Source organism: Aethalodelphis obliquidens, unplaced genomic scaffold (assembly GCF_003676395.1).
Source record: "Aethalodelphis obliquidens isolate GAN/ISIS:26980383/991018 unplaced genomic scaffold, ASM367639v1 scaffold3, whole genome shotgun sequence".
Taxonomy (NCBI): Eukaryota; Metazoa; Chordata; class Mammalia; order Artiodactyla; family Delphinidae; genus Aethalodelphis; species Aethalodelphis obliquidens.
Genome location: NW_020837947.1, coordinates 9,468,511 through 9,488,165, shown reverse-complemented (window position 1 = coordinate 9,488,165; position 19,655 = coordinate 9,468,511). Strand labels below are relative to the sequence as shown.

The following is a 19,655-nucleotide window of genomic DNA, read 5'->3' as shown; positions in this document are numbered from 1 at the left end:
TAAGGTGGAAGGGTGCATGGCTTCATGAGACTGCTAACAGGGTTCATGGCACACAAACTAAGTTAAAAGTCTGGTTAAATCTTGTCTAGACTCTGCAGTTGTTAGAAAATAGACTCCTTAAGGTGACAGATAACATCTCTCCACCCCACCAGAGAGTTGGTGTTGATTTTTTCCAAGTAATCGGCAGTAATGTTTATTTCAAGAATGCCATTTTTAAAAGCTGCTTTTTTAAAAAAAGAAAAACTTTACTGGGCTTGTTCTTCCTTCCTCTCTTTCTTCCTCTTTCGCTCTTAACCCAAACACAGGTGTGCAGAGCGCGCGCACACACACACACTCTCTCTCTCTCTCACACACACACACACACACAGCTTCCTGCACCGGGCAGTCAGGCCTGGGCCACCCACCCACCCGGGGTGCTTGCCAACCTGGTGTCCAGCCTGCTACAGATTCTTGGTGGTTTTCTGGGAGCATCTGTGTCACCCTTTCCTTACAAAGGAGAGAACAGAAAGCTCAGGGGCAGGACGAGGACTGTGCCGCTGGCCTTTCCCAGCCTCCTCCCCAGCTCTGTGTTCTTGGGTAAATAGGGCCCTTCTTAAAAATTGCTGAGAATTTACTCCTTCCCATTGTTCTTGCCTCAGGCTGTTTGTGCTACTGAGAAATATTGGGAAGATAAGAGCCCTTGGTATAAAGAAATCTAAATTTTCCCTCAAAAAATAAGACAATATTATCTTAAATTTGAAGCCAAGATTGTTTCCAAGCCCCACATGGGTTTTCTCATGGTTTGTATCACATACATTTTCATTGAAAGTTAGCAAAAACAAGATAGTGTTACAGAGTGTAGGCTCTTACACATTCAATTCACAACAATATCACAGTAGAGTGGTCTGCCATTTATCATGGGATAGAAGTAACCAGTTTTCTATCAAGCTGTTTGTGCCTGAAAAACCATTGCCTATTACTGATTTATGGGTTTGTTTTTCAGTCCAATAAATTGAGCCCAGAATGCATTGTTTTCATCTTTGATCATGCTGAATATTTGCTGTAGGACAGGAAATCACCAGCATGTGTGCCTGGGGCTGTTGTAATGCTGTGCTCAGGGAAGCGGGGAGCCTCTAGGCTAATAATCCTTTAGGGCTATGCACATGGCCATGTCAGCACTTCATTGGCCCACCTGTTTAAGGAATATCCTCTGACTGCTGCTGGTGTGTCAGGCTCTGTGCTAGGCAGGCACTGAGGAGACGATGGGGACAGTGAACAGCACAGCCCTGCCCGCAGAGCTTCCCTACCGAGGAACTCAGGCAGATTCACAGACTCCTGTGGTACAGGGTCATGTGGGAGCGTATGGGAGAGGTTCCTAACCCAGATGAAGGAGCATCCCATCTGAGACCAGTGGATGCACACGTCATAGGAGGATGACCTGTGCAGAGGCGCAGGGCAGCAGGAGGCGGGCAGACCCATGGGACTAGAGAAAGTGGAGACTGCAGGCAGAGAGGGCTGCAGCCAGAGGAAAGACGCCTTCCAAGCCGCGCTGAGGGGCTTCAGTCTTATCCCAAGGGCAAGGGACAGTGGAGTGGCCTCATCAACCGTGTGTTTCAGAAAGTGCTCTCTGTCTGCATTGCAGAGGGTGAACTGGTGGTGATAAGACAGGGCCAAGGAGATGGGTAGGAGGGCTGCAGCTACCCTATAACTAGGGAAGTAGCCGTGGAGATGGAAAGACGGCGTGGATGGATCCCAGAAATCCTCCAGAGGAAGAAGCCACGGAACTAAGTGCTTCATTAAATTCGTGGACTTGGGGCAAAGAAGAGTGAGTTTTCGATCCCTCTGTCTCCTGAGCGCATGACTATTTCCCCATATTAGGAAATTAATGCTTTTAAAGAAAAATCAAGTTCACATATTTTCCATCAGTCATGACACAATGACCTGAGTCTATAAAGTACATAACTCAGTGTAACCACCGGAACCCTCTGGCTCTTGGTCCAGAACTGGATCTGCAGCAACTTAAACATGAGGACCCAGAGACAGTGACGTCAGCTTCAAGGAACTGGGTACCACGTGTGTCCAGCTGTGAGTGGTTGGCTGGTGTCTGAGGTCAGAGACAGTGAAGAGAAAAGGGGGGAAGGGGAGGAAAGAAATGCTAGAAAATAGTAGGAAAAGAAATACAGAAGGGAGGGAGCAAGAAAGGCGAACGTGGAGAGGAAGTGAGAGGTAGTGAGATGGAAGTGGCAGCAAAGGTGCTGGGTCAGAGCCGTCGGGGCTGAGAGGAAACAGAGCTGGGGGGAGACGCGCCTCACCTGGCTCGGGGCTGCCCCGCAGCTGCTCAGAACGCCAGCTGTGCCCACAGGGCAGCCCCCTATCCAGAACCTTCCCCACCACCAGCATGACCCCTCCTCCCTGCTGTCCAGCTGTTTACAAAGTGACGTCACGAAGAACTGAGAGCTTCGTGGTGAGTGAGGTGGGCTGTTGAATGGTCTTTAGCCAAAAATGTTTCGGGCTGCTGCTAACGAAGAGTCCACTTTCAATCCTGCCCTAAACAGAAAGTGTCTTTCCCCCTCTCCTGGGGCCTCAGAACAGAGAACAGAGGAGGTGGAGACAGTGCCGAGAGGAGAAAGCAAATCCCGCGAGAAGCCACAGATAACAAGGGACCGTCCACGGACAAAGGCTGGGCTCGGGGCGAGTGCTTCCCCGCGTGTGGGGGAAGGAGAGCCTTGCCTCAAGGTGTCAGGGAACAGCAAGGGGACCCCAGAGGTGCATCTGGCTGGACCGGTCCAGCCTCCTAGACTTGCTGGCTGAAAGTCTTCAGCATTTCCTTGGAGAGAAAAACTCAGAGATAACATCATAACGTGCATTTGTAGAACTTCTGCCCATGGCTTTGTAGGGTGAGTCCTCACCTCCCTTAAGTATCATTATCCACAGGTGGCTGAACTGCATAGATCCTACCTGAGTCAAGAATCTGGACCTAGAGTGAGAACAATCAAGTAAACTGCCCGCCCCCGGGAAGGTTCAGTGAGCTCGATTCTGTTCACATCCGTGGAAGCCTTCCCACAGCCTTGGGAGGCAGGGGTGGAGGGAGCGTTCACACACATAAATGAGGAATGGCAGGCAAGGTTGGCTCACACCCTGGGAAGCAGGGCTACCCCCAGAGCCCCTTGCTCTTCGCAGGTTTGGGTCCTGGCTTGCTGGCCTGTTGAGTTCAGAGCCACCCTTTGGGACAGGCCCTGTTAGCTGAGCTCTCACACGGAACCAGCAAAGGCAGGATGCTGACGTGTTCATCTTCAGCAAGTGACTCTATGACTGGTCCAACTACTTGGGCAGCCAATTCATAGTCAGAAGGCTAAGTTATAATCGTAAAATGAGAAACATAACCATCATGGGAAGCAGAACGCGCATGGCCAGCCCTGGGGCGGCTTTCTGGATACTTGGGGCAGATATTCTCGTGTAAGACCAGGAGCCGTCTACATGTATACTTCAGAAAAATGCCTTGTTAGAAGACTCTAATAGTTTAAAACAATGCATTTAAAGTAAATTTTAAAACACACATCTTTTCTTATTTTGTGCATTTATGTATTTAAAAACTGTTTTCAACAAAAGAAAGAGACTGTCTGTCTGGTGCTATATTTTGGAAAGTGCATCCTTCACCAACAGGAAGGGTCTCAACCACAGGATCTCTGGGGCATCCGGACACATTCTCAGCCGGTCCTGGATTGCTGCCATGAAATCAACCACAGGTCCACGCACTGCACACATGCCCACTTCTAATGCAAAGGTAAATTGGACCTAATCCAGAGAAAAGTGATCTTTGACCGTGGTTTTATTTTTAGCTGACCAAGAAGTGCTCACCTCATTTCTGCCTGTAATTGTCCAACGGCAGCTCTGTTTTAAAAACACTTCTTCGATACCCGAGAAAGCTACAGGCAACTACTTCATGAAACTCAGTTTCCGTTTGTCTTGCTCTCGCGGCATGTGTACCTCTTTGGCTCGCTCTGTCTCCCCTGATTTGTCTGTGGCTCCTGGCTTCGTGTCTCTGGGGAGTGAGCGTGCTCATCTCTGGTCTCGCTGCCTTTTGCCTTCCCGAAGTCTGTCTCTGTCTCTCAAGTTTATGTCTCCAGCTCAGGCCTCTCCTCAGAGCTGCAGACTTGGCAGATGCATCTGCTCTCCGGGCATCTCCACTTGGAGAGCCCAGAGACATCCCAAGTCAGCATTCCCCGGGACCCACAGCTCGCGGAGTGCCAACGCTGTCCATCGGTTGCTCAAGGCAAACACCAAATGTTTCATATTTGGCTTCTTCCCCTCCCATCCTTCCCTAAACACCACCAGGCCCTGTACTTTTTCTTTCTAGGTGGGTGCATTTCCCTCCCCTTACACTAGCATGGCCAACGGCAAGCTACCGTCATCTCTCACCTTGCCTGGGTGGGGGTCTCCTAGTGGACCCCGCTACCATCCCAAACAGAATCTGAGCACACCATCTCTCTCCTTGAGTGTGCTTTCCTGCTGATGGCTCACAGGAAGGAGGCCCACATCCTTCACCTGGTCCACCAGATCTGTGCCCTGCCCCTCTCCAGCTCTGTGGTACCTCACGCCTTGCTGCCTGGACTCCAGCCCTGAGGGTCTCCTCTCAGTTCCTGGAAAAAGGCACATCTTCTCTGTGAAGTCCTCTCACGGAGGGCTCTGGGCTGGTTCCTAGGGAAGCACACTCCTCCCTGGGTTTTCTGTGCTCGGCCTTCACAGCTCTGGCCGGTTATTTGATGAAAACCTCTGCCTGGTGGACGTGTAAGCTCCAAGAGGACAGCTCTGTCTGTTCCTCACCAAGTGTTCTCAGCAACCTGCACCTCCCTGGCCTGCAGCTGCTCAGTTAACATGTGCTGAAGGAGGGAGAGAAGGACGGAAGGGAGGGAGGAAGGAGAAAAAGAGAATTGGATACTCCTCTGCCTGTATCTGCTTCATCTTTCCGGGGTACCTTTCTCTCAGTGACTAGGTTACTGTTCTCAACCGGAACAAAAAAGTTTCCTTCCCCCAGTCTAAACAAAACTCACCACTCACACCCTCAGACCTCCCAGTGGTACAATTGAAAATTTTTAGACTCCAAGAGAAATGATAATTTTTTAAATTAAGTCTGATCAGGAACTGGTAACCCTGATACAGTTCTGGGAGGATGGAAATGACAATTTAAAATGACTCATAATGTATTTAGGCCTATTACAGATATAATTTATACATATATTTATTCACTCAGCAAGTATTTGAGGGCCTATCATGTACCAGCTGCCAATTTGAATAAAGCAGTAGCTTTCAAATTTTTTCCCCCTGCAACTCACAGTAAGAAATGCATTTTATATTGGGACTCAATTTACACAGATACTCAAAGTTTCATGCAGCCGTACTTGAGTATATGAGATGCCTTGATATTTTCTATTTTCTTCTTTTTTTTTTTTAATGTTGGGCACGACCAACTAAACTAATTTTATGACTCACTACTTGATCACAGCCCTTAGCTTGGAAAACCCTGAATAAAACATAGGCCCTTCCTGTATGTAAAGCAGCTCCCGACCTGTGGTCAACGACTGGCAGTTATGCTGGGTGAGCAGAGTACCAGCCTCAAGTGGGGCTAGGGTGTGGGGTGTGTACCTTCGGGTCCCGAGGAGAGGGCACATTTAGCAAGCCAATCAAAGGTAGGCGCCTGCCTTTCTGCCTTCTTAGAACAACTCAACTTGAAAATTAGTTGTTGAAATTGGTTACTTCAGTTTCAGCAAACTAAACCAATAGGTCAACCGTTGTTAACTAAGAACAGGCTGCAGGAAGCTGTATGTAAAGGCTGGGTGTGAGTGCATGAGGGTGGGAGGGACTGTCATTTTCATTGGATTTTCAAAGCATTGGGAAATAAAATATTAAGAATCAGTACTGTAGAGGTTAAAAAACAGAGCTTCTGATATTCGTGGAAGACAGTAGATGAGAGGGTGTGCAGTGTTAGCGTTTGCTGCCTTTGCCTCAGATGTCCCCCATCAGATGGTCCTCCTCCATCACCCTCATCCCATCGCACCTCACCCAGGCCAGTGGAACCCTGAGAGCCTCTCCCGGCCCTGCCCGGGATGGAGCTCCGTAGCTCTAGCAAGTGGCAGCCAGGAGGGTTTTGCTACTTGCCCCAAGGCTCTCCATATGGAACGGGGATTTTGACCTACTGTTAAGCTTAACTCTTAGATAATCGTAATTTCCTCACTATACTTTGCTCTTAGCAGCTCTCTGTAAATCCTTTCAGACAACCCAATAGAATCTCTAGGCATTAATCTGCCACAAATCAGAAAACCACATTCCCGGGCCGTAAACAGTTAACAGGGCAGCTCAGTGGGTATGTAGGAACCAAGGCTGATTTAATGCTCTGCTCTTCCCATCTTGAAATTCTGAGTAATTTTTGAATATGATGCTCTATAGTTTCCTTGTGCAGTGGGCCCCGCAGAGTACATAGCCAGTCCTGACTATTAGATAGAATCTTTGGCCTGTTCTTTTGAGTGCCTGTGTTTAGAAAAGTAATTAGCAATCCGCTGACTAGACTGTGGTAACTCAGTGAAGTGCTGGCATGGTTTGTACAAACAACAGCAACAAACAAGAAAACAACACACTATATTTAGGGTCTAAGAAGTCTGCTGACCTGATTCTGGTGGTGGGAGTATTTATGTAGTACTTAGTAGTCTCTGTAGGGCCACCAGTTAGCTCCGGGTCTAACCTGGGTCTATAAGAGAGCTAGCTCTTATCAATTATTTATAGACTTTCTACTGCGGAGGCCTGCCAGCACTTCCTAATTTTGTGTAGAGTGGACGCCATGGACTTCATTCTTGAAAAGTTTTATTTAGCCGTACAATCCTAATGTTTAAGTGAGAAAGAAACCTTAATGACATATCCAACTGCTGGGGCCCAGAAACCTGCCTAGGTTACCTCACAAAATAGGCATTTAGGATGAGGACTTCAGGGCCTTTAACTTAAGAATCCAATGTACTTTCAACAATGCACTACCAACAGAGCAATATCACATACTTGAAACTTAACTTGGGACTGCTTAGAACAATTACAGTGAACATTTACTAGCCGATTGTAATTTTTTTTTTTTTTCTGGTGGTTGTAAACAGTGGGCCATTTTAGAAAAAAAATAATGAGGAAACCAATATAGAAAACAGATATAGATCTGACTGCTCTAGGTGAAGGGGAACGAAAGGTGGGCCTTCCAGCACCCAAGGAGCTCCATTTGGAAATGCATTAGCTCTGCAGACATCAAGGCTGCGGCTGCAGGAGCTGCCCAGGGAATACAAGCAAAGGGCTGCCATGGTCTTGTTTGCTTTGGTGGTGCCTCTAGCAGCAGCGTGAGGAAACCAGGAAGGTTTCACGGTGGTTCATGGAAGAGGTCACGGGGTTGCTGCAATGGCCTTCAGAGACAGGGAGTAGAAGCATAGAAAAGATAGCAGGATTAATACAATGAACAATCCTGTTGACGGGCTGGATGGGAGAGGTGAGAGCCAAAGGCAGAAGTGAATGCATTTCCTACCTTGGGCAGCTAGATGCATGGGGGCGCCATTTACTAAGAAAAGGCAGGTTAGTGAGGAGCGAGGACAAGGGAGCATAATAAACACAGCTCAGGACCCACTGAATGAGAGGTGGCTATGGGACAGTTAGGTGGAAACGTCTAGCAGGCAGTGGAAAGATGGCATGAACTCACCCGAGGAAAATACATCGGTGAGAAGCATAAAAGCCCAAGGGTGGGGCTTCCCTGGTGGCGCAGTGATTGAGAGTCCACCTGCCGATGCAGGGGACACGGGATCGTGCCCCGGTGCGGGAAGATCCCACATGCCGCGGAGCGGCTGGGCCCATGAGCCATGGCCGCTGAGCCTGCGCGTCCGGAGCCTGTGCTCCGCAGCGGGAGAGGCCACAACAGTGAGAGGCCCGCGTACCACAAAAAAAAAAAAAAAAAAAAGCCCAAGGGTGCACAAGCTAACCCTTGTGCTCGAGAGGAATGACTGGGCTTATCCACTCCCAACGGCACCCTCCCAAGCCTGGATGTTTGTAGTAGATCACCAAACCCTGAGCCGAAGGGACACAGGATTGTGGAATCTCAGGCACATGCCCTAAAATGCCACCCAGGCAGCTGGAGAAGCAGGTACTCCAAGGGGGCTGAGCGTCTGGGCAGAGTCAGTGTGCAGTGCGGATTTTGGAAAGCCCTACAGATGACTTCTGAGCATCAAACACCCCTTCTGCTCATGAGTTCAGCTCTGCTTCTGTCCTGTACCAACAAAGGGGCAGCCAGGACTTGTTCGCAGAGAGCCGGCCTGAGCCACAGGGACTCCTGACTCTGGGAGGGCTGGACCGGGAGGGCGCCTGAGGGTCTTCTGGCCACGCCCACCTTTTAGAAACGGGAAACTGAGGACCATTATGAACATTGTAAACGTGAATGTCACCCTCATAAAAATAAGCCCTCCAGGTGACCGTCAGAACATATACTGAAGAAGGGTTAGAGGGGGAGGGTGTGCCCCTCTCACTCTCCCATCCAACATCTGACTACGTAATCTTGTAACACACAATACGTATATGATTATATTACCAGATGAGAAATTACACTTGTAATTGTATAAGGCACAATGCATAGCTGTGTTTCTTTCCTTGAGCTCGCCTTATATTTTAATACTACTCATAATGAAGGTGGGTCTACAGTTTCAACTTAAGAAAAATGAAGTGTCTCAGAAGCTTTGCAAAGAGGTCTCATTCTGGATAAATTTTTTGAAGAGAACTACTTTGGACATATCACAGTTTGCTTTTCAAGGGAAGCATCATCCATTCCATTAGGCTGCTGTGCCCTGCTCGTAGACACAGCTCTCTGCACCCTAGATGATGTAGATTCTTTGCTGCAAGATCACAGAAGCAGGCTTACTTTGGGAAAGCGTGCCCATCCGGAATATAATTTTTCTATTGTGTATTGTAGTCAAATTAAAAGGTTTTGGAAAGCCTTAGAATTGCTAGCTTTACGTGTATAATGTACGCGTAAGTCAGTTCTGAAACCTTCACTTTGAGGATAAATTGACTGGCTTCAAAAAACATAGTAACTGGCCATGAAAGAACACCTGCCCAAAGAGTGTGGGGAAGTGGGAGAAGCAGGGAGTAGACATTAGAAGCAGCTCTAGACCCAGACGTAGCATGGAGGAGCCCTGGGCCTGTGGCCATTGCATTTGGTGTGAGATTCACTTTCTGTGTCACCTGTACTTGGGAATCTGTGCTGCCCACGTCAGAGGTTCGGTATGGGGCACGTGAGGTAAAGAATGTGAACAGGTATTGAAAACCAGAAAGCCCTACAGGTGTTTAAGCCATTGTGATGTAAGGTGGTGTGGATACTGATGTCAAGGCTTGGAATTTCTAGAGAGGAATGGAGACTAGAGAATTCTAGAGAAAGCGGGGTGTTGGTTGATGGCATGAGCTTGTTTTTCAGATTCAGAAGATAATTGTTTTATTCTGTGGAGAATTAAGGAGACCTCGCAGGCATAGTTTCTGGCCCTGCAAACCCAGAGACGGAGTGGAGCTGATGCTGAGAGGGGCCCAGAGGGGTCAGGGAGTGGCCGCCCCAGAAGCAGACTCACTAGCATTCAAGCCCTTGCTTAGAGTGGAGCTTGTTTTAGAGTTTCACAACTTAGCAAGTTACAGCTGGAGAACTACTGAGGACCACCCATGTACCAAGACTGTTTTCCTGAGGTTGTACAAATTGGAACTTATATTACTCATTTTATCATAATGATGCAGAGCCCTAATCCAGCAACTAAATTCCAGAAAGCTCAAAGACCTCAGTGCTGGGGCTCTAATTCTGAGTCTGATAAAGACAGAGAGCTCTGGGAGGGGCTGGAGGAGACAAGGGAAGGTAATTCTCCTGCCTCCTTAGAATTTACTCTTCGTTTGATGACCCTCCTGGGAATTGTAGGGTTTCCTTCTGCACCACAACAGGCTGATTTACTTTTTAAAATAATCTCATTTCTATTCACATTCTTGTATCTCCTTTCAAAAATTATTTATATCACAAACTAAACCTTTTCTCCCTCACTTTCTTAGAAATAGCAACTATTTCTCTTTGCTTCCTGTAAAAACCTTTCCCCCCACCCCTTTTCTCAACAGCTTCACCTTTGTTTCTAATCAGCATATCTACCTCATGGTATAAGTTGCTTCAAAATGCATCTCCCATGCACGCTTGTCTCTCCTCCTAGAAGCACAGAATTTCCCCAACAGTGGAAACAGGAGTTAAAAGCAAATGGTAAACAACCCTAGAAAATTAGAGGAAACAGAAATATATTAAGTTGCCCTTTTGAGGAGCTGAAGGAACCTTAGTTGGCCGTTAGTCAAGCCCCCTCATTTGATGCCCAAAGAGACTCGGCACTGTGCCGGGTAGTGGCAAAGCCAGGGCAGAGGCAAATGAGAGCATGCGGGTGGGGTAGGGGGTATGGTCCAAGGTTATGTTAAATTGTAGCGTAAAGGTTACAACGATTCTACATTTACTAATTGGTTTTACATTGAAAATTTTTAGATTTTTTAACAAAAGGAGCTAGAAGCTGCAGAATCTTAATTTATGGGACACTGGCAAGGACTCAAGACCAGAAGAATCCCTACGGGTGTTAATAAAACACAGAGTTGCTTTACATTTAATTTTACATCTCAAAGGTGTCTCGGAGCTTATTTAATCCAACTTTTTACATGTAAAGAAACTAAGTCCCCGTGTGGAAGAGCTGTATTGATGCTTTAAGGCCAGAGTTAGTTACTATGATTTCTGGATTTTGTTGCACCATAAAATTAAACAGATAGAAATCATTTTCAGAAAAGGAGCAAAGATATGTTGGGGCGGGGGCGGGGGACATAAGAAACCTTCCCTGATACATCCGTTTGCCCCACATAACCCCCAAGCCACACAGTCTCAATAAATAGTGTTTGGCAAGCAGGTTTGTCCAATCTGTATGTCTCCATAAGAAGTTCGCTGCTTCTTTTTTTTTTTTTTTTTGCGGTTCACGGGCCTCTCACTTGTTGTGGCCTCTCCCGTTGCGGAGCACAGGCTCCAGATGTGCAGGCCCAGCGGCCATGGCTCACAGGCCTAGCCACTCCGCGGCATGTGGGATCTTCCCGGACCTGGGCACGAACCCGTGTCCCCTGCATTAGCAGGCAGACTCTCAACCACTGCGCCACCAGGGAAGCCCAAGTTCGCTTCTTCTGATGTTCACTTTGCTGAGAATGAGGCCATCTTTTCACAGGTTAGATTACTTCTTGATTGAGGGTGGGCACCCAGACACGAGCTAGGTCTTCTCCACATCCCCCAGAGGGTAGATGCCCTGAACCAGAAGAAGCCCAAGGGGCCACCGACACAACTGCCAGTCCCGGTGTGGCCATGGTCCGCTCTTGTTCCCATTCCTGCTGATGTGCTGTGCCTGGAGCTGCGGGTGCCCAAGTGTGCTTCCCCAGGAGGGAGGGGCCGGGTCCTCAGGGCCCACCTGGCACAGTGACCAGCAGGGAACTGGCACGGGAGGCGGGAACAGGTGGTGGTTAAGAGTACAGGTTAGGGGGCTTCCCTGGTGGCGCAGTGGTTGGGAGTCTGCCTGCTAATGCAGGGGACACGGGTTCGAGCCCTGGTCTGGGAAGATCCCACATGCCGCGGAGCGACTGGGCCCGTGAGCCACAACTACTGAGCCTGCGCGTCTGGAGCCTGTGCTCCGCAACAAGAGAGGCCGCGACAGTGAGAGGCCCGCGCACCGCGATGAAGAGTGGCCCCCGCTCGCTGCAACTAGAGAAAGCACTCGCACAGAAATGAAGACCCAACACAGTGAAAATAAATAAATAAATTAATTAATTAATTTAAAAAGAGTACAGGTTAACACTTGGGCTCCAATGTCAACTCCTCTGTCTGCACGTTCCTCTTATGTAAAATGGGCATAATAACATCAACCTCACAAGGTTTCGTGAGAATTAAGTGACGCAATTCATGTGAAGTACTTAGCACAGTGCCTGGCACATAGCAAGGACTCAATAAAGTTTGGTTAAAAGTGAGAAAAGGAGTGGAGTTAGCAGGTGAGGTTGCTCTCCAGAAATCATTAAACACAGTGGCAATGCTATAATTAGATTTTACCAAAAGATCTAGAACAGCATGAATTATTTAGTGTCTAAGAATATGGTCCTCTGATACTTGAGCTAGTTTCATATTTAAATGTTCCTATTACATAACTTTTTCAGTTACGTGGGAACCATAAAGGCCACGTAATAACACACGTACCACTATATCTCAACATTCATCATTCTAAAGAGGCAGAAGAGACCTCATGAGGCAACATTTTTCTAATTTTGGAGGTAAAAAAGTCCTAGGTTTAAAGAAAAAGTAATTTTCCCCTTCATGCCTTTAAAAACATTTACCTTAATTTAAATGTAATTAACATTTATATGAGAAGTTTCACATAGCAGTTTTCACAGGATTCTCGAGACACCCTTGCAGAGAGGAGACGCAGGCCACAGAGCCCAGGACCACTGTATGGAAAACTCAGAATTGCTTGGCCAGAGGATATGATTTTATTTATCTCTTGAGGGCCTGACTTCTGGGAGATTTCAAATTCTTAACATTTTCAAATGCTTTTATTCCTTTTCTGGCAACCTTCAAACACAACTTTTACAAATACGTTTCCATTAGTATTTCCCTTAATATTTCAGTGGATTTTTCTCTCCCTGCCCAATTTTAATACGTCTCCATTTCTACTTATTTTTAAGGCCTCTTTTTCATACTCCATCTCTCCAGGAAGTCAAATCTTCCTTTAATCACAGGAGTGGCCTAATCCCTCAGCTCAGCACCTGCGGTACCTCACCTGGCTCAGTGGCACCCTCGTCTGAAAAGTGTGGGGATAGCACCTACCTCACGGGGCTGTGGTCAAGGATAAATGAGATAACGATGGAAGAGGCACTCAGTGAATGGTAGCGTTAATCATCGTTGATAATATTCTTTTCATTAGTATTTAGAGTTTGGAGTTAACAAAATAGGATCATAACTCCTTCGCCTAAACTGTGTTCCCACTGGCCATCTTAATGGAACCTTCTTTCCCCCGCTTAGGATCTGGTGACTTTGAAGTTGCCTGGAATTCCCCCTGACTTGAATTCCACCTGAAGCCTCTCCCAATGGCACCCTATGGAGCTTTCAATAAAACCACCTCTGCTTCCCACCATTAGCAAGACAGGCCAGAGGCTGCTTCTCCGTGAGCTGATTCACACTAACAGATGTCCCATCAGCTCTTTCAGCCTCTATCCGCATCTTCCAACCCTCAACCTTCTCTGCACATATTCAAATTTCATGGAGCCCTGCCCTTTCCTGTAGTTGGCATGCCTGACATCTCATCTTTTCATCAGCATTTTCCAGTCTCTCCACCCGGCAGCCAGGAGCAGGGATCACTCGGAAAACTACCCAAGGCAATTAATGGCATTTTTTCCTTTGCTTAGTGTATATTTTCGAGTGTGTGCTACATGCCAGGCACTTAGGTGCCAGGGCTATTAGGTGACTGGAGATGATTTCTCACCGCAAGGCCTCACCTGGGGAAGGAGAGGAAAATAAGTCCATAAGCCATGCCAGGGCAGCGCGATGCTAACTGGGGTGTGGGCAGGGCACCCCAGCTGGCGAACTCAGACCTCTCATTATTTTAGAGAAATTTCTAGGTTATCACCCCCAATCCCCGCCCCCCATGTTCTATTCCCTTCCCCCGAGGCTCTGTCCCTCCGCTTAGCACAGCTGAGCGCAGATACCCAACAGCCTGGTGTAGGGAACGGCTCCTCATTTGATTACAGGAACCCTCCAGAGAGGCTGCAGTGTAGAAACCACTCCTTTCTGGCAGGATCCAGACTTCAGAGTTGAGGGATTTAGCAGCAAGTCCGAGGCGGTTTTTTAAAGAACCGCCGTCACACACACCCCTTTCGCCCCCCGTGTTGCATAGGACACCCTCCAGTTTTTCCACACGGAACATACGCAGTCTGCCCTCCGGTAACAGTTGTTTGAAGCATCTCAGATGGTGCGGCTGCATGCGGCCACGTTGCCAGCTGTAGCCCGGCTCCAGGTGTTCTCCCTCCGGCCAGTCACTGCCTCACTCAGTCCCAGGAAGCCACCCGTGTGCCCGCTGGCGCCCGGCGCTTGTCTGCTGTCCCTCCTGGAAACAGTAACACAGGCCTCCCTGTTCGCAGCGGCCTCGACGGCTCCCAAATGGAGCCAGTGAGGGCCAGGCGAGCGCCCCTCGCCCCGATTCTCTCCTCGACCCATCAGGGAGGGTGCTGTGTGCTGCCAGCATCGTCAGAGAACAGACTGGTTTTCTCGCTAAATTCGGTTTTCCTCTGTTAGAGGCTCATCCTTCGGGTCTGAGGAATATTCTGGATTGTGAAAATAGTGCTGTCGCCAACGAGACAGGGAATTACTGGAGGCCGTGGAGGGTTCGTTACGCCGCTGTTTCTCTTCTTCGTGGTCCCAGCGCTTGATACAGCGCGGGGCTCACGGGGACGCTCACCCCGGCTGGCGGGGCGTTTGGTGGGCGAGAGTTCTGGAAGCCGCGAGAACCGGGCCGGCCTGGCTGCCGTTAGCCGTGCGGCCCTGGGCAACGTGCTTGCTCACGGGACGTCCTCGTGGTAGCATGAGGGTTTATTCAGTCCTTGACAAACATTTATTAAAGGCTTAGTGGAGCTGGCAGGTAAAAGCTAGTAAAAATAAATCAGATGATTTTCGAGAAGGTGGATGAAGGCGGCGGCGGCCATTTGGGCGTCATCAGTGTAGAGTTGGCATTTGAACCGCGGGGGGGAGGAGATTATTGGGTGAGAGAGAGAGAGAGTCCGCAGAGAAGAGGCGCAGGCCCAGCCTGGGTGCAACCCCTCTCCCGCCCCGACACCCCGGAAGTCAGGGAGGAGGGAGGAGGGTACCGGGGTCCGGGAGGCGGCCCTGGGCTCTGAGCTTCCTTCTTCCACAGAGATGCGCACCCAGCTCTCAGGCTCATTTACCAACGCGTGTACAACAGTCACAAAGGAGAGCGTGAAAACCCTTACATGGAAGCGTTTCTCCGCAAGCCTACATTGTTAGTGGGAATTTCGTCAGCCAAGAAAAAGTTGTCTGTAAGACAAATTTCCCAATGGAAACTGCTTCCAGCTCAGGGCTGCCAGAGAGCCAGGTGTTCGCACCCATTCTGAGACAGCACTAGTTTTCTCCGAAGCCCCCCCAGACCCCGTGCCCAAGGGTCTCATGTGCCCCATCTGTTGCTTTCATTCCTTAGCAGCTCAGGAAAGCACGTTATCTCAGCTTAGCTAATAGTAAACTTTCTAAGCTAAAAATACAGCTACCACCTGCCCCCATAGAAATGATTACCGGAAGCCATAAGACCTTGGTACTTGGCCTGGGGGGGATCCACAGTGTTAATTCTGCCTCCCAAGCCCTGATGTCTCCTCTGCTGGTGGGCGAGTCTCACTTTAATTAGGAGGCTCAGTCCGCCACGTGCTTGGCATCTGGAGATCAGCTTTCACAGCTGGAACCAGAGGTGCCAACCTAACCTGGGCTTCCCCAGCCTCCACTTGTCATTCTCACTTTCCACAGGCGTGTGTTAAGAAGAAAAGAGGTTTCTTGACAGCCTCAAAGTCTTTGGAAAATTCCGCTGATTCTGATTTCTTTTTTATTTTTGCCTGTTTCATATAGACCTCTCCATTATACAGCCTGTGTAGATCAGTGACTTGGGGAAATGAGGTTGTTTTTGCGCAGGGATTAACTTTTCCAGCTGTGTGGGGTTGGTAACACATGTTAACGTGTCACTCACACAGACACACCAATGGGAGTTGTTTTCCTTTGAATGTCAGCATCTTATAGGCCATCAGGTTGTCACCAGGCTGGTGAGCTCTGAAATTTCTCTCTGGCTGTCCTCTGCTCAGACTGGCTGCTGCCTGTTGATGTCATTTGCAGACAACGGTGGATCTTACAGTTCCTCTGCCACCACTGTCTCCAGGCGTCCTCGTGCCCTTTTCAAGAAATAAGCTTGCACTAGACATAAAATATGAGATGAGTGGTGTGTGATAGGTGACCAGAAAGAAAGGAAACACTGCCTTGCATAACTTTATGATGTTTTGTTTACAGAGTCACACCTCACAGAGGCCTCTCTGTGTGTTTTCAAAGCACATGTAGACAGATAAGATGTGAAAATTGGGTAAAAACTAAGTTTGGATAAGAGCCCAAGTGAAGGGGGCTTCCCTGGTGGCACAGTGGTTGAGAGTCCGCCTGCCGATGCAGGGGACACGGGTTCGTGCCCCGGTCCGGGAAGATCCCACATGCCGCGGAATGGCTGGGCCCGTGAGTCATGGCCGCTGAGCCTGTGCGTCCGGGGCCTGTGCTCCGCAACGGGAGAGGACACAACAGTAAGAGGCCCGCGTACAGAAAAAAAAAAAAAAAAAAAGAGCCCAAGTGAAAAAGGGTGGCATTTTCCTCCCCGACCTGCGGCAGGCAGTCTGCTGTGAGTGGGTGTGTTAGAACGACAGTCTCGATAGGCCTTCTGAATAGATCAGCTGAAGAGTAGAGAAGCACTTAGCTATTGCTTGCAAGGGGAAGAACAAATGTCCTGCAGACTTTGTGTGAAATCCCCAAGGTGAGACGACACAGGTTTGGGATAACAGTATAAAAATGCCCGAAGCCAGTGCTCAGTCATTTACCAAGTGCTCAAGGCAGCCTGTGCATTGAGAAGACAGAATCAGCCCCGAGAAAGACCTGGCCTCAATGCTAGTTCCACTGCCTCTGAGCTGTATGGCCCCTGCAGGCAGTCTCCCTTCTAGGCCTCAGTTTGCTCATCTGTAAAATAGGGCAGCAGCATCATTTTCCTCATAGGAATGTTTCAGGGCCAAATGTATTGATGTACGTGACATCTCTTGAGAAACCTTACAGCACCACATACTGTTTTTTTTAAAATACTTTCCCAGACGGTATTTAGCCTCACAAGACTCTATACAGTATCCTTGTCTTACAGGTAAGGAAGCTGAGAATTGTGGACTAAAAGATCAGGCATATTGCATTATTTGTAGATCATAGATCATTTTTAAAATGCTATCAATTCTACGACTATTGAAATAGCAGAGACATTTTTTAGAAAACGGCTATAACTGGGATGGGAGAACAAGGGATTGTCCCTCTGTCCTGTCCCAGGCCCCTAGCGGCCTCTGTCTTGGCCACTTACCATGAAAGATGGTCAATCAGTACCACACACCCATGAAAGACTGAGCCCCAGCCCAGCCCAGCCCAGCCCAGCAATTACCATCAAGAGTGTTGGTACCATCTTAAGGGAAGATTGTTCTGTGAACCAAAGAGCTTTCTTGTACAAAAGAGGGAAATCTTTGCTTTTCTATTGTAATGAGAATAGAATGCACACGTTTTGTTTTTTCAAACAGCTAAGCCCTGTTGAAAGAATAATTATGTTCTTGAAATGTCTTAACGGTAAGCATTTCTCTGAGTGGTGAATTTGGAAGTACGTACATACAATGATACCATTTTGTATATTATTAGACTATGGGGGGGAGCTCCCTCAAGTAAAAAGACGTTTTATTAATTGATTTCCATTTTCTTTTTTCTGCCTCTCATTTCAGAACGATTTGATCACCACTGTCCCTGGGTAGGCAACTGTGTGGGGAAAAGAAACTACAGATTTTTTTATATGTTTATTTTATCTCTGTCTTTTCTGACAGTCTTTATATTTGCATTCGTTATCACCCACGTCATTCTTCGTAAGTATGCTGGCGAAATCAGATTACGTATGTAACCATTTGCCTGACTTTAGTTTTCTGATTTAATTTTGATTTAATATTTTGGTCATTCCGGGCTCTCTCTTTCTTCTCTTTCCCCTTCTCCCTAGCCCCCTCCTCGCTTCCAGCCTGCCTTTTGTTTCTCACCTCCCTCCCAGCCTTGTCACCCTGCCTCTCTCCCTCCCACCCCCCATCCCCATCCTTCCCACAGCAGTTGCCAGGGGCACCCCTGGATCAGACTCTTTCACTTACAAGACCTTCTCCTTGATACATGGTCCCTATTCCACCCTCGTGACTTCACTTTCTCTTCTGCTAATGGATCCCCAGGAAAAATTACTCCCATGTTTTCACAAAGGATAATGTGCTGTAATGATACCCATTGAACAACAGAGCTTTTTTTTATTTTTAATGTGATATCTACTTAAGCAGGAATAGTCACCCTCCCTAAAAAAAAAAAATGGGGATAAAGACTGAGCTTTCTTACACACATATCTATAAATGTTAAAGATGTATGTTTGATAAGATGTTTAATTACCTGCCAGAACATTGGCAAGCTACCCCTGGCATATGAAGGAAGCGACTTTATTAAAAATGAAGTGTGGATATACATGACTTTAATATATATTTGCCTAAGCAAATGGCATTTTTCATTACCCTTCCTAAGGTCATAATTTTGAATTTCTTCCATCTCCTGGCCTCTCACTCTCCTGTAATAGGGAGTGATGAGAAGGAAGCCACTTGGCTTTGACCTATAAACGTGAGCCTTAAACTTCCATTACAGTTCCATTAGCAATGTTAAAGACCAGCATGGCCTCTGTCCACATTCCTGAAGTACACCCACCCCTTAGCGAGTACAGAGCCTCCCTCTGGAGTGTTTCCGGAAGTATCTGGACACACACCTCACTTGCTTCCCTGCAGCAGTGCTGAAAGCACAGTGTGCCGTGCTGAACTTAGACCTGCGCATTCTCCCCGCTGCTCTCTTGGTGGGGTTTGTACGGGGGCTGGGGGAAGTGGACGGTATGGAAAGTTTAACATTAGTTCTTTTTAACTATTGGTCCATTTTGGACATGAATGGCCTATCCCAAATTTTCTTAGGCATTTAAAATCCTAGTTCCCATTCTTTCTGACTGAAATCCTTTGATCTGAACGTGACACAAATTTGTAATACATGATTGAGAGCCATAACTTGGTGGGATGGGAAGAAGAGGATTAACGTTGATCAGAGACCCCTTCCACACCACCTGGGAAGGATGCCGCAGCGCCCTGCCGAGGCACCTGTTCTATTTTCAGAGTCTCAAGATGGCAAAAGTGTAACTAGGGTCCTATGTATGTGTTAATAGACAGTAGAAGCAATTGCTTACACAGCTAGAGAAGACAGTAGTACTGATATTCCAGCATATTCATGGCACTGAAAAATAGTCTTTAACATCCTTTAGCGACTTCAAAATGCCTGTCTATCTATCTGTCTATAGTCACATTCATTTTTGGCCTTGCCCCTACGTTCCGGATATCAAGCAGTTTTCACCTGCTCAGCCTCGCACATAAGCTCTGGGAACACAAACACACGCGCACACACGCACACGCACACACAGAGGCACACACAGCGACGCCTGCCACCACAGTGGCATTTTCATCTCCTCTAAAGTTTTACTCACCCTGGTTTCGGCAAAATGGAGCTTTTGCTGTAGTTTATGCTGAGGTACTGGTAATCCGGTCTTCCACAAAGAAAGCATTCTGAACTTACCTGCCTGCAAGTGACCCGACTGTTTCGGACAGAAGCAGATGAAGGTTTTCCTCTCCCCTGCTTCTGCATCCTCACTACAGCCCCCACTGAACAAGCCCGCCTGACCCCCGATTTGCTCTCGGGAAGGGCAAGAGGTTTTACG

General features: G+C 47.9%; 1 protein-coding gene across 2 annotated transcripts in view; it reads left to right on the top strand.

Annotated features, from left to right (window-relative positions):
* The window catches only part of ZDHHC14 (zDHHC palmitoyltransferase 14), a 274,178-nt gene that overhangs the window by 216,595 nt on the left and 37,928 nt on the right, over positions 1-19,655 (top strand). For both annotated transcript variants that reach the window (XM_027082560.1, XM_027082569.1), the window contains exon 4: positions 17,614-17,751. In XM_027082560.1, coding sequence (XP_026938361.1) covers positions 17,614-17,751 — 138 coding nt within the window. The remainder of the gene's footprint in view (positions 1-17,613; positions 17,752-19,655) is intronic.